The following is a 15,940-nucleotide window of genomic DNA, read 5'->3' on the forward strand; positions in this document are numbered from 1 at the left end:
ATCCTCATAGAGGGATCAGAAGTGGAGAGAGTGAGCAGCTTCGAGTTCCTGGGTGTCAAGATCTCTGAGGATCTAACCTGGTAGTCCTAAAGAAGGCAAGACAGCGGCTATACTTTATTAGGAGTTTGAAGTTATTTGGCATGTCAACAAATACACTCAAAAACTTCTATAGTTGTACCATGTAGAGCATTCTGAAAGGCTGCATCACTGTCTGGTATGGAGGGGCTACTGCACAGGACCGAAAGAAGCTGCAGAAGGTTGTAAATCTAGTTGGCTCCATCCTGGGCACTACAAGTACCCAGGACATCTTTGGGGAGTGGTAGCTCAGAAAGGCAGCATCCATTATTAAAGACCTCCAGAACCTAGGGCATGCCCTTTTCTCACTGTTACCATTGGGTAGGAGATACAGAAGCCTGAAGGCACACACTCAGCAATTTAGGAACAGCTTCTTCCCCTCTGCCATCCGATTCCTGAATGGACTTTGAAGCTTTGGACACTAGCTCATTTTTTAAATATACAGTTTTTCTGTTTTTGCACATTTTTAATAATCTATTCAATATACATAATTTATATACTTGTTTATTTATTATTATGTTTTATTTATTTATTGTTATCATTATTTTTTCCCTTGATGCTAGATTATGTATTGCATTAAACTGTTGCTGCTAAGTTAACAACTTTCACATCGCATGCCAGTGATAATAAACCTGATTCTGATTCATGGCTGATCCTGGATCCTACTCGTCATATCCTTTGAAGCCCTGACCGATCAGGAAACTATCAACTTCCGCCTTAAATATACCCACGGACTTGGCCTCCACCACAGTCTGTGGCAGAGCATTCCACAGATTCACTACTCTCTGGCTAAAAATTCCTCCTTACCTCTGTTCTAAAAGGTTGTCCCTCAATTTTTAAGTCTGTTCCTTCTAGTTCTGGACACCCCCACTGTAGGAAGTATCCTCTCCACATCCACCCTATCTAGTCCTTTCAAAATTTGATAGGTGTCAAGGAGCCCCCCCCCCCCCCAGTATTCTTCTAAATTCCACTGAGTACAAGCCCAAAACTGCCAAAAACTCCTCATCTGTTAACCCCTTCATTCCCGGAATCATCCTAATGAACCTGCTCTGGGCTGGGCTCTCTCCAATGACAACACATCCTTTCTGAGATAAAGGGCCCGGTCAGGTGTCAGATCTCTCAGTGGGGGAGCATTTTGGAGATAGTGATCATAATTCTATCTCCTTTACCATAACATTCGAGAGGAATAGGAACAGACAAGTTAGGGAAACGTTTAATTGGAGTAATGGGAAATATGAGCCTATCAGGCAGGAACTTGGAAGCATAAATTGGAAACAGAAGTTCTCAGGGAAACATATGGAAGAAATGTGGCAAATGTTCAGGAGGTAATTGCATGGCATTCTGCGTAGATACGTTCCAATGAGACAGGGAAAGGATGGTAGGGTACAGGAACCGTGGTGTGCAAAGGCTGTTGTAAATCTAGTCAAGAAGAAAAGAAGAGCTTACGAAAGGCTCAAAAAACTAGGTAATGGTAGAGATCTAGAAGATTATAAGGCTAGCAGGAAGGTGTTTAAGAATGAAGTTAGGAGAGCCAGAAGGAGCCATGAGAAAGCATTGGTGGACAGGATTAAGGAAAACCCCAAGGCATTCTACAAGTATGTGAAGAGCAAGAGGATAAGATGTGAGAGAATAGGACCAAGCAAGTGTGACCGTAGAAAAATGTGTATGGAACTGGAGGAGATGGCAGAAAATGCCCCTTTTATTCCCATGATGCATTCTGCCTGTCAGCCATTCCTCTATCCGTGCTAGTATCTTTCCTGTAATGGCATAGGATTTTATCTTGTTAAACAGTCTCATGTGTGGCACCTTATCAAATGCCTTTGAAAATCCAAGTAAATGACATCCACCGCCTTTCCTTTGTCCACCCTGCTTGTTACTTCCTCAAGAACTCTAACAGATTTGTCAGGCAAGATTTCCTTTTCAGAACCCATGCTGATTTTGACTTATTTTATCATTAGTCTCCAAGTACCCCAAAACCTCATCCTTAATAATCGACTCTAACACTTTCCCAACCTCAGAGGTTAGGCTTACTAGCCTATAATTTCCTTTCTTTTGCCTTCCTCCCTTCTTGATGAGTGGAGTGACATTTGCAATCTTCCAGTCCTCTGGGACCATGCCAGAATCAAGTGATTCTTGAAAGATCATGACCAATGTCTTTTGGGAAAATAAGAGTTTTCTGGACAGAACCTACAGCGAGATCATTACACTGAAGATACCGGAAGAGAGAAGGGGGCGAGGATGAGGAAAGGATGGATGGTTGGAGTACAGGAGACCCCAGGGGATGTGCCTCTTGAAAACAGGTTCACCCTCTTGGAAGCTGTCGGGACAGAAGACACTGCCAGTCTGAGAGGCGGACAGGTCTGCGAGTCAAAGATTGGCGCTAAAGCAAAGCTGAGGAGACAGGTGGTGGTAGGAGACTCCATAGTGAGTGGTACAGAAAGGGGTTTTTGCGGCAACAGGCAGGATTTAAGGATGGTGTGTTGCCTTCCTGGTGCCAGGATCCAGGACGTCATGGACCAATTGCAGGGCATCCTCAAGGGTGAAGGTGAACAGCCAGAAGTGGTAGTGCATGTCGGCACAAATGATGTCGGGAAGAAGAGGAAAGAAACTCTGCAGCGGGACTTCAGAGAACTCAGAAGAAGGCTGAAAAGCAGGACCTCCGGGGTGGTTATCTCCAGTTTGCTTCCAGCTCCTTGTGCTGGTGAGGGCAAGAACAGGGAAACAGGGGATCTGAATGTGTGGCTGAGGAGCTGGTGCAGGAAGCAGGGATTTAGACTTTTAGACCACTGGGATCTGTTTTGGAGTAAGGATGAATTGTACAAAAGGGATGGGTTGCTCCTTAACAGGCGGGGAACCAACATTCTGGCAGGCAGGTTTGCCACTGCTACACGGGTGTGTTGTGTAATGAACCGGATTTGATAAGGGAACTCAAGGTAAAGGAGCCATTAGAAGGTAGTGACCATAATATGATAAGCTTTAATCTACAATTTGAGAGGGAGAAAGGAAAATCGGAAGTGTCAGTATTACAGTTGAACAAAGGGAGCTATGGAGCCATGAGGGAGGAGCTGACCAAAGTTGACTGGAAGGACACCCTAGCACGGATGGCAGGTATTTCTGGGAATAATTCAGAAGGTGCAGGATCAGTTCATTCCAAAGAGGAAGAAAGATTCTAAGGGGAGTAGGGGGCAACTGTGGCTGGCAAGGGAAGTCAAGGACAGTATAAATATAAAAGAGAAGAAGTCTAACATAGCAAAGATGAATGGGAAGCCAGAGGATTGGGAAACTTTTAAAGAGCAACAGAAGATAACTAAAAAGGCAATACAGGGAAAAAAGATGAGGTACAAAGGTAAGCTAGCCAAGAATATAAAGAAAGATAGTAAGAGCTTCTTTAGGTATGTGAAGAGGAAAAAATTAGTTTAGATCAAAGTTGGGCCCTTGAAGACAGAAACGAGTGAATTTATTATGGGGAGCAAGGAAATGGCAGACGAGTTGAACAGGTACTTTGGATCTGTCTTCACTAGGGAAGACACAAACAATCTCCCAGGTGGCCAGAGGACCTAGGGTAATGGAGGAACTGAAGGAAATTCACATTAGGCAGAAAATGGTGTTGGGTAGACTGATGGGACTGAAGGCTAATAAATCCCCAGGGCCTGATGGTCTACATCCCAGGGTACTTAAGGAGGCGGCTCTAGAAATCGTGGACGCAGTGGTAATCATTTTCCAATGTTCTATAGATTCAGGATCAGTTCCTGAGGATTGGAGGGTAGCTAATGTTATCCCACTTTTTAAGAAAGGAGGGAGAGAGAAAACGGAATTATAGACCAATTAGGCTGACATCAGTGGTGGGGAAGATGCTGGAGTCAATTATAAAAGATGAAATAGCGGCACATTGGGATAGCAGTAACATGATCGGTCTGAGTCAGCATGGATTTACGAAGGGGAAATCATGCTTGACTAATCTTCTGGAATTTTTTGAGGATGTAACTATGAAAATGGACAAGGGAGAGCCAGTGGATGTAGTGTACCTGGGCTTTCAGAAAGCCTTTGATAAGGTCCCACATAGGAGATTAGTGGGCAAAATTAGAGCACATGGTATTAGGGGTATTAATGTATATTGTAAATAGCTGCAGTCCCAGCACCAAGCCTTGCAGTACCCCACTAATCACTGCCTGCCATTCTTGCTATTGAGTGAGTGCAGTGTAGGTTCATGAGGTTAATTCCCAGGATGGCGGGACTGTCATATGTTGATAGATTGGAGCGACTGGGCTTGTATACATTAGAATTTAGAAGGATGAGAGGGAATCTAATTGAAACATATAGGGTTATTAAGGGATCGGACACACTAGAGGCAGGAAACGTTCCCGATGTTGGGGGAGTTCAGAACCAGAGGCCACAGTTTAAGAATAAGGGGTAGGCCATTTAGATTGGAGTTGAGGGAAAACTTTTTCACCCAGAGAGTTGTGGATCTGTGGAATGCTCTGCCTCAGAAGGCAGTGGAGGCCAATTCTCTGGAGGCTTTCAAGAAAGAGTTAGATAGAGCTCTTAAAGATAGCGGAGTCAAGGGATATGGAGAGAAGGCAGGAATGGGTTACTGATTGTGGATGATCAGCCATGATCACAGTGAATGGTGGTGCTGGCTCAAAGGGCCAAATGACCTACTCCTGCACCTATTGTCCATTGTCTATAATGTATTGGTTATCTCTTCAGCAACCTCTCTCAGGACTCTGGGATGTAGTCCATCTGGTCCAGGTGACTTATCTACCTCAAGACCTTTGCATTTAGAACATAGGACATAGAAATCTACAGCACATTACAGGCACTTCAGTCCACAATGTCGTGTCGACCATGTAGCCTACTCGAGAAACTATTAATATTTCCCTACCACATAGCTTTCTGTTTTTCTAAGCTCCATGTACCTAACTCAGAGTCTCTTAAAATACCCTATTGTATCCACCTCCATCACCATCGCTGGCAATGCATTCCATGCACCCACCACTCTCTGCATGAAAAACTTACCCCTGACATCTCCTCTGTATCTATTTCCAAGCACCTTAAATCTGTGCCCTCTCATGTTAGCAATTTCAGCCCAGGGAAAAAGCCTCTGACTATCCACACAATCAATGCTTCTCATCATCTTATACACCTCTCATCCTCCGTTGCTCCAAGGAGAAAAGGCCAAGTTCACTCAACCTATTCTCAAAAGGCATGCTCTCCACTTCCAACATCCTTGTAAATCTGCTCTGCACTCTCTCTATAGTATCTACATCCTTCCTATAATGAGGTGACCAGAACGGAACACAGTACTCCAAGTAGGGTCTGACCAAGTTCTGATATAGCTGTAACATTACCTCTTGGCTCTTGAACTCAATCCTATGATTGATGAATGCCAAAACGCCATACACCTTCTTAACAACGCTGTCAACCTGTGCAGTAGCTTTGAGTGTCCTGTTGACGTGGATCACAAGAGCTCTCTGATCTTCCACACTGCCAAGTGTCTTACCATTAATATTAAATTCTCTCTCCAAATTTGACCTACCAAAATGAACCACTTCACGCTTATCTGGGTTGAACTCTATCTACCACTTGTCAGCCCAGTTCTGCATCCTATTGATGTCCTGTTGTAACCTCTGACAACCCTCCAGACTATCCACAACACTCCCAACCTTTGTGTCATCAGCAAGCTTACTAACCCACCCTTCTACTTCTTCATCCAGGTAATTTATAAAAATCACAAAGAGGAGAGGTCCCAGAACAGATCACTGTGGAACACCACTAGTCACCAACCTCCATGCAGAATACAAACCATCTGTGAGCAATCCAATTCTGGACCCACAAAGCAAGGTCTCCCTGGATCCTGTGCCTCTTCCTTACTTTCTGAATGAGCTTCACATGGAAACCTTATCAAATGCCTTCCTGAAAGCCATATGTACTACATCCACTGTTTTACCTTGATCAATGTGTTTTGTTATCCTCAAGGAATTCAATAAGGCTTGCAAGCCACGACCTGCTCTTGACAAAGCCATGCTGAATATCCCTAATCAGGTTAGGCACTGTTGGGTGGTTTGTAATATGGCCCCATTATCGTGATTACACCTTTGTTATTTTATCAGTTCCACCTATAACACCTCACTAGTCGAGTTCTCCAGTTTAAAGTGATTAGTCAGGGTGTCAAAGATGGCAGGAGAATGGGAATTAAAGAGAAAATGCATCAGCAATGATGGAATGGAGGTGCAGACAAAATGGGCTGAATAGCCTGGTCTATTCCTGATCTTATGGTCTAATGGTCCTTTCTTGTAAGATCGGATTCTATGCATATTTGTAATGATCTAAAACAATGAGTTGTGATCTCTATTTACAGAATGTCCATCCACTGTCAGCTGTATCACCTGGTTTGGCTCATTTCCCAAAACCAAGCCCAGTATGTACTCTCCTCAAACTGTTTCAAGAACCCCTCTTGGTAATTGAAGAAATCTTCCCCCATCTAAGCCACTTATATTCAGGAATTTTCAGTCAATAGTGGGGAAGTTACGGAGCCAACAATAACAACCCTGTTGATTTTTCACCTTTTCATAATCTGTTTGCATATCCATTCCTCCATCTCACAGTTGCTATTGGGCATCCTGTCATAGCACTCCATCAATGTAATTGCACTTATCTTGTTTCTGAGCTCCACTCAAATTGCCTCTGTGAGTACTGCTTTGAGATTCTCTCTGATCAGTATTGAAATCCTACACTTCTCTTCACCCCTCTCCATCGTGCCTAGAACAAAACCTGGGGAACACTGAGCTGCCAGCCCTATCCCTCTCATGCAGCCAGGTCTTTAATGGTAATAACATCATACTTCCATGTACTGATCCAGGCTCCAAGTTAATTCTCCTTACCCATAATTGTCATACATTGAAATAAACACATTTCTGCCCATCTATTCCACCAGTTTATTAGCTTTCTCCTCACTGGCCTTCCTTTCGATCCCACTAGTCATACCATGTTTCTTGGCCTCCTGCTCTGGCTCCCACCCCACAGCCACTTCAGTTTAAACTCTCTCAAGAAGCACGAGCAAAATTAGAGCAAGGATATCGATTTGCCTCCAATTCAGATGCAAACCGTCTTGTTTGTACAAGTCCCATCTGCTCTGTAAGAGAGTCCAGTAATCCATAAATTGAAAGCCCTCCTTCCTGTACCAGCTACTTACCCATATATTACACTAGGAATCTATGTGTTACCTCAGGAGTCACCAACCTTTTTTGCATCGCAGACCAGTTTAATATTGACAATATTCTTGCGGACTGGCCAACGGGGCGGGGGGTGGTGTGTTAACCACGACCGAAATATAGGTGATAAGTCAACTATAGGTCACTTATAAGTGGCTAATACACTCAATTTTCTTTCTAAAAGGGTTTATCTAACGAATTTAATATTAAACACACAGTGCATATTTTCCTCATATGAACATATAAAATCATTGCAACACACCAATACTGGTGAATCAGTGGGAGCCCTGGGCTTGTTTCCCTGCAACAAGATGGTCCCATTGAGGGGTGATGGGAGACAGCTATACTCGAAGGGGGTTCCTTATGTCCAGTCTATTCGGCAATTTAGTTTTTGTTGCATTCATTGCAGAAAACCCCGCTTTGCAGAGATATGATGTTGGAAATGGAAGCAACGTTTTCAGTACTTTCGTGGCTAGCTCAGGATATTCAGCCTTGACTTTGATCCAGATGCCGGCAGAGATGTTATGTCAAACATACTTTCATTTGCAAGCTCGAGGAGTTGATCTTCTTCCCGCGCTGACATGGATGATTCACCGGGGACATTCACAAATGGGTCACTGACTCATTCCTTTGTACATCTTGGGTCATTTGCGGTTGGGAAGTAACGCTCAAATTCTGTCAACAGTGAAGATAGATGATCGCTCACCAGCTGTGAGAAGGACGGTGCTGCCTCAATCTCTCCCAAAATCCCAGCTGATGTTAGGAACATGTCAAATATGCCCCTGTCCACTCACCGTCCCACAGTTCCAGTTTGGCTTTGAAAGCAGACACATGAAGACAGCTGTCATTCTCCCCTGAAGTGACAAATTGAATTCATTGAGCAGGTTGAAGATGTCACACAAAAAGTGAGTTTTGCTATCCACTCCTCATCACAGAAGTGTGTTGCTAGTGGTGACTTTTTTCCTGAAACAAATCTCTGTAGTGGTTCACTTAACTCAAGAACCCTGGCCAGGGCTCTCCCCCTTGATAGCCACCTGACTTCAGTGTGTAAGAGAAGGCGATTGTGCTCTGCATCCATTTCCTCGCAAAGCTGCTCAAACAAATGTGAGTTAAGGGTTTTTGCTTTGATGTGATTGATAACTTCAGCAACGTCACCCAATACGCTGTTAAGATCAGGTGACATTTTTCGGCTAGCCAGCATTTCCCTGTGTATGACACAGTGTGTAGACTGGCACTGTGTCATCGACTCTCCTTGAAACTGTGGTAGCTGAAAGAGAAACCTGTGCTATCTTGTTAGCTGCAGCTTCTCCCAACAGTTCATGGCACATGTCCTTGGCAGCAGGCAGAATCAATTCTTCACCACAGTGAAAGGTTTCTTAGTCTTAGCAATATGGCTAGCCACCAAGTACGACGCTCTCAGAGCAGCAGCATTTGTGGAGGTGGTGGCTATCAGCACTTGCTTCTGTCCCGCTTGCTCACGTTTTTTCCACTCAAAAATCTCAACGGGTTTGTCTTTAAGTGCAGGGTGCTTGGACTCAAGGTGCTGAAGCAGTTTTGCGGGCTTCATTGCCTCATTAGACAGCTTGACTCCACATATCTCACACAGGGGGCTTGGAACATGCGAGTCACCGGTTGCATTAAAGCCATATTTTCTGTTGAAGGAAGCTTTCTTTCTTTTTTGCAGTCTCAGCCTCAGTTGTCTCTGCGTTATCATCATCGTTAGGCCTTTTATGTCCCCTACCACCTCTTCCAAAGAAACTCTCAAGCGACGTTTGTTTTTCACTCTTCCAGTAGTTGTATGTTAATGACCAACTGATGACCTCACGAGGGTAGTGAACTTGTGTGCGTTGAAGTTCAACAGTGGGCGTGACAGGGAATGAGGAAAGGTGCAGCTGACTCATATCATTTCATATCGCCAAATCATATCGTTTCCTTGTGGCCCAGTGTTTGGGGACCACTGTCTTACCTCACTAGCATATACCACAGATAAAAATCCTGAGAAGCCCTGCTTTTCAACTTTTGACCTTGCTCCCTAAAATGCTTTTGCAGGACTTCATCTCTGCTCCTGCTCATGTCATTGGTACCTATTTGGAGCACATCCTCTGGCTTTTTGCCCTCTTCACTCAGAATGTCCTCTATTCACAGCAAGACATCCTTGACCCTAGCACCAGGGAGCAACACACCATCCAGGAGTCTTGACTGCGGCCAAGGAATCACTTACAGTACCTGCACACCTTCCATTGAGTCCGCTATCTGCATCATTCTGCTTGACTCATCCTCCCCTTTGCCTTAGAGCCAGGCATGATGCCACCAACCCAGCTACTGCCCCTGGCCTCGCAGGGATTGTCCCCCATCAATATACAAACGGGCCTTTTAAGCTGGGGAATGGCCACAGAAGAATCTTGTTCTGTCTGCCTGCTCCCCTTACTTATCCTGGTAGTCATTTGTAGCTTGCAACTTAGATGTGACCACCTCATTAAACTCTCATCTGTGACACCCTCTGCCTGCCCGATAATCCTGAGTACAGTCAACTGCAGTATGTCAGAAGCTGCAGCTGGCTGCAAGTCCCATAGATGTAGATGTAAGGGAGACCATGAGGTTCCTTGGCTTCCCACATCCTGCAGGAAGAGCATTCCTCTGCCTTGACTGCCAACCTGTCCACTCTATCATCAGTCTGCAGAGGGAGAGTGCATTTGGTAGTCCTCTTACATCGAGGAGCAGCACAGACACAGAGATTGCTCTGTGCTGTTAGATTATGGTACCGAGAATTCCTGAAACAGCCTTTGTTCAGATGTATTAGGCGAGGTTTCAGGAGGGACACTTCAGCTGCTGGAGGGACAAACCTGTCACTTTGATGATCCATGTAATTGGGAGTGCTGATTAGATTGATTCACTTGAACAGGGAGACTGCATGATTCTACTGCGTAGTGGGGATCCTGAAGACTCTCAAGCTGTGGCTAGTCTGGAGTGGGAAGAAGACATCTCCCTATGTTCCAGAGTACCACCTGAAGCAACCCTAAGAGGATGCGAGAATGAAAGCTTGGGAAAGAGAGCAGAGTGAAAGCAGGCAACTCTCTGGGCAGGATGGTGTAGTGAGGTGCAGATCTGGGGGCAATGCACTGCCACCACCACAGGGGGAGTCTGGGGAGCACCTATCTAAAGAAGAGTGCTTGACTATTGGGTCAACTCATGCAAAGGTTGTGTGACCAAGAACTTGATGAAATCTATGGATCCAGTGAATGCAGTGGAACTTTGGAAAAATTATATCAATAGGTTGTACATAGATTGTGGGAATATTTTTCCACTGCAGTTGAGTGAGACTAGCACTAGAAGTCAGAGGCTGATGTGTGTGGAATGAGCTGCCAGTGAATGTGATTTCAGTTTCAATATTGCATAAGTACATGGATGGGAGAGGAATGGAGGGCTAGGGTTTAGGAACAAACCGATAAATTAAGTTCAGCATGGCTTAAGGCCTGTTTCTGTGCTCTATGACTCTGTTTAACTGAGTATAATTAGTATATAATGTATGTTTTTCTTATATAATGCTGTGTGCCTGTGATGCTGTTGCAAGTATTTAATGCATGTTCTTGTGCACATACAAACACAAACTTTTATTTTGGAGCAACACAGGAACTCAGTGAGTCAGACAGCTCCTATGGAGAGAAATGGACAGTTGATAGAAACATAGAAATATAGAAAACCTACAGCACAATACAGGCCCTTCGGCCCACAATGCTGTGCCGAACATGTACTTACCTTGGAAATTACCTAGGGTTATCCATAGCCCTCTATTTTTCTGAGCTCCATTTACCTATCCAGGAGTCTCTTAAAAGACCCTATCGTATCCGCCTCCACCACCGTCACCAGCAGCCCATTCCACGCACTCATCACTCTCTGCGTAAAAAACTTACCCCGATATCTCCTCTGTAACTACTTCTAAGCACCTTAAAACTGTCCCCTCTCGTGTTAGCCATTTCAGCCCTGGGAAAATGTTTTGGGGTGGGACCCTTTGCTAGACTGAGAGGCACTAACCAGCATAAAGATGTGAGGCAAGTGCTGGCAAGCAATAGGTAGATCTAAGTGAGGAAGGGTTCTAGGTACATAGAGGGAGAGGGAGGGAGGGAGAGCTGAAAAGGTGATAGGGACTGGGAAGTGATGGATGGAGGCAACAGAAGGTTAAAGATGATGGGAGGTGAGGTAAGGTCCATGCAAGAGATGATATAGTGGTTCTTGCTGAAGGTGAGGATATGGTCAAAAATGAAACCAGGGCATGAGGAACCTGACTACAGTAATCCCAGTAATTAGCACGAGGTGTATCTGAGGTGTAGTCAATGAATGAGTAATAGATTAGAGGCAAAGATGTTGCTCAGAATTGGTCCTTGAGCAATGGAATTGGCTGGCTGGATAAGTGAGCTTGGTTTCAGTGACTCATTGAGTCGTACAGCATGGGAATAGATCTTTCTGTCCAACTCCTTTGTGCTGACCAAGGTGCCCATCTAAGCTAGTCTCAATTTACTGCCCATTGGCCCTTATCCTTCTAAATCTTTTCAATACACATTCTTATCTAAATGTCTCTTAAGTGTTGTTACGTACTTGCCACAAGTATTTTCTCTAGCAGCTCATGCTATGTAAGGACCATCCAGTTTTGTTTCTTTTCCTGGGATAAAAGGCTGTGAGCATTCTCTCTGTCTACACCCCTCATGAGTTATATTCCTCTATCAGGTCACCACTCAGTCTCGTACAGGCCATTGAGTCCTGACAACATTCTTGCAAATCTTCCCTGCACACCTTCTTCATCCATCCTCCAAGTCATCCTTCAGGTTAACAACATTCCTCAATCCGGAGGATGAGTTGGGAAATGGCTGAGGACGGTGCTGTCAACCTTGTCAAAGGCAGCAGAAGTACTTCAAACTTGACAACAGGACTTTAAGCAAAATCTTCATCCTATTATCTTCCATGTGTCATTTTCTAGGGAAGATTTCACTCAATCAGTGGGCCTTAGCTGTGGATTCTGTACTCCATTTAAACCTGCCTTGGAGGACCATACGGCCTCGGCTGGTACAGAGCAATGCTGATGGCATTGTGGATTATCTCTCAACCTTCGAGTGTTTTCAGACTGAGCACCCCATGAAAGAGGTAAAATAGAAGACAATGAAGAGAATTTGACATTCTAGTACCTAACATTGTGAGAGTGCACATTATAAATAAGCCTTACATATCATCTTCACTGAGCCATTGGGTGGCTGGGGTGTTGATTGCAAACACAAAGTTCAGTCAGTCTCTAGTCAGACTTCCTACTAAATAGGCAGCAAGCTCATTGACATTCAGTACCGGGCATGTGCACAGTGGCTGATGATGGCAATTCTTTTCCAGTCCTGCTCCAACACCAACCCTATCAATTAACTTGTCCTCATCAAGCTAATGCCAAATGTTAATCACGCATTGAATAACTTCTGCAATGGATACTGAGGAAGCTGCAGATGGCCGGCGAGAATGATTTGTTTGCCCACAGAGCATCTTTTGGTAGTACCAGCTTTTATTGTCCCTCCTGAATTACCCCTGAAGAGGCAGTTAGGATTAAACCATGTTGGTGTGTCTCAAGTCATTCCAAGTAAGGAGAGCAGATTCCTTCACTGGAGGGTGTGGGTGAACCAGATGTGATTCTGACAATCCAGTAGATATGCAGTTATATTCCCCAGCTGCTGTGGCGTAGGTTTGAGTTGTCTGTCAGGATGGTTGGTGCAAAACTCCGGGTGATTGCCGCCTTTCTTTACTACTGCAGTAACCCTGGGCATGTGGCTTTACAAGGAGAAGGACTGGCAGCTCACTATTCCAATCCATTGAGAATAAGCCACGACATCAACAGAAAGCTAATTACCCAGTAAATGTCCTACAGGTTTCCATTCATAAATGGAACATTTTGCAAGGTGGAAATGTGGCTGTAAAAAGAGTTCCCATCCAGAAGAAGATGCCTGTACCCCACAGCAACTGGCAGAGTCAGTTTACCATACCCCCAAACCTTTGTTCATACAGATGGGCTGTACACAGTCTTTACTTTGTGCTTTCTGAGTTGTAGTGAATGTGCTTGAACCATTGACCCAATTGATTTAACTCATTGATTTACTACTTTGATATGTAGGTTCAACCAAATTTGATTGAAGCCATGTACAAGCATCGTGCAGACCTGGAAATCATTTTTGGAATAATTGATAAGGATCACTCAGGTAAATTGAAGCAACCCTTCTTATTGTTCATATTTGAAATTGATTCATCAAATTAATTGTGTCTGATTGTTAAGAGATTATACTGGTATAGAAAGTTACCCTCTCCCTCTCCCTTGGGATTTTTGCTCTTTATATGCCCTCACTTTGGCTTTTATGTTGTCTTTGACTTCCCTTGTCAGCCACGGTTGCATCAACCTGCCTTTAGAATACTTCCTTCCGAATTTCTCCCAGAAACTCCAGCCATTGCTTCTCTGCTGTTATTCCAGTTGGTGTCTCCTTCCAATCAACTTCAGCCAGCTCTCTCTCATGCCTCTGTAACTGTCTTTACTCCATTATAATACTGATACATCTGACTTTAGCTTCTCCCTCTGAAACTGCAGAGTGAATTCTATCACATTATGATCACGGCCATCATTTCTGACCCTGAATTTATGAGCCTTTGTCTTACACTTGTTCTTCACACACATGTAAATTTTCATTTGTGATGATCTTTGCAAACTCATCAATGAATTTCTCTGTTGCTTTGTCTCCAGTAGAAGTGGTAGAGGCAGGTTTGGTATTGTCATTTAACGTAAATTTGGATAGGTATATGGACAGGAAAGGAATGGAGGGTTATGGGCTGAGTGCGGGCCAGTGGGATTAGGTGGAAGTAAGTGTTCGGCACGGACTAGAAGGGCCGAGATGGCCTGTTTCCGTGCTGCAATCGTTATATGGTTATATGGTTATAGATGCTTTATCACCACAAAGTTTTAAATTTTTAATGTTGTGCCTTTGCTTTAATTTCTGCAAGCAGCCTGCTTAATATTCACAATTACCTTCAATTTTCAGTTCATCATGATAGATCTTTGTTGTTTCGTGATCAGCAAATCACTAAGCGGCATACATTCACTCCAGCACTGTCGAATCCACTCCTTCAATACACAATCGAGATCTAAATTTTTCACTTTATGCTGTGCTTTTCTATTTTTCGTTAACTTCTGTTCATTACATATGTCACGTCACTTCTGAAAACTGTGTCATGCAGAGACCTACGCATCACCTGGGAAACTTCCCAATGCTTTGTGGAATTTTCCATTTCAGGCATCATGTCAGTGCTCAAAAAATGTTTGGATTTTGTGGGTTTTTGGATTTTGGAATTTCCGATAAGGGGTACTCAACCTGTGCTGGGTAATGAACCTGCTCCAGTGACAGATCTCTTGGTTTTCGAGAGAGTGACAATAGCATAGCCATGGACAAGAATAGGAACAGGTGAAATGAGTAAGTATTTAATTGTTGGAAGGCTAATTACTATGGTGTCAGTGAGGTAATAGAACAGACGAGGTTAAGAAAGAGGCAATATTGGAGTTTCTGAAAAAGATTAGGATAGAAGTGTCTTCATGGGAAAACAGAAAGGAAGGGAACAAATTGTGGTGGTTCTGATAACGATCTGTATATTCTCCCTGGACATTGGAGTACAGGTTGAGGACCTCTGGATTCATCAGAGCTGGAGTGAACATACAGTATGCTGATCATGAAATAATCTGAAAGTGAAAGCAATTGTGAATATTCATCAGGGATACTGCAGAAATTTAAGAAAAGGCACAATATTAAATTCTTGATAATTTGTGGTGATACAGCATCTGCTGATCATGAATCAGCAGGGAAACCCACTCATGAGTTTACCAAGATGGTAACTGATGAAAATCTAACGCTCAGAACGTCTGCACTGGTACATACTGTATGTATGATGTACCAATGTATGACCAAAACTGCTTACCAGTGGTGCATAAATTCAGAGTCAAAGGCCTTCTCATGTCCCGTTCTAGCTCTTGTAAGCTTCTTCCTGGCTACTTTATAACTCTCAAGACCCTGTCTGTCTTCTCGCTTCCCAAACTTGGGTGCTTTCTTCTTTCTACTGACAAAATGTTCCATGTCTATTTACAACCTCAATTCACCTTCCACTGTCTCACTGGGACAAACCTATCTTCACTTCCCCTGTCTCACTGGGACAAACCTATCTTCACTTCCCCTGTCTCACTGCGACAAACCCCTCTTCACTTCCCCTGTCTCACTGGTACAAACCTATCTTCACCTTCCCTGTCTAACTGGGACAAACCTGTCTTCACCTTCCCCTGTCTCACTGGGACAAACCCCTCTTCACTTCCCCTGTCTAACTGGGGCAGACGTATCTTCACTTCCCCTGTCTCACTGGGACAGACCCCTCTTCACCTTCCCCTGTCTAACTAGGGCAAACCTATCTTCACTTCCTCTGTCTCACTGGGACAAACCTATCTTCACTTCCCCTGTCTCACTGGAACAAACCTCTCTTCACTTCCCCTGTCTCACTGGGACAAACCCCTCTTCATTTCCCCTCGCTAACTGGGACAAACCTATCTTCACTTCCACTGCCTCACTGGTACAAACCTATCTTCACTTCCCCTGTCTAACTGG

At 44.1% G+C, this 15,940-nt stretch overlaps 1 protein-coding gene across 4 annotated transcripts in view; it reads left to right on the forward strand.

The window, feature by feature from the left end:
* ppef1 (protein phosphatase, EF-hand calcium binding domain 1) overlaps positions 1-15,940 on the forward strand; it is a 921,908-nt gene that overhangs the window by 356,703 nt on the left and 549,265 nt on the right. For all 4 annotated transcript variants that reach the window (XM_073044604.1, XM_073044607.1, XM_073044605.1 and 1 more), the window contains 2 exons: positions 12,259-12,422; positions 13,426-13,510. In XM_073044604.1, coding sequence (XP_072900705.1) covers positions 12,259-12,422; positions 13,426-13,510 — 249 coding nt within the window. The remainder of the gene's footprint in view (positions 1-12,258; positions 12,423-13,425; positions 13,511-15,940) is intronic.

This window comes from Hemitrygon akajei, chromosome 5 (assembly GCF_048418815.1).
Source record: "Hemitrygon akajei chromosome 5, sHemAka1.3, whole genome shotgun sequence".
NCBI lineage: Eukaryota > Metazoa > Chordata > Chondrichthyes > Myliobatiformes > Dasyatidae > Hemitrygon > Hemitrygon akajei.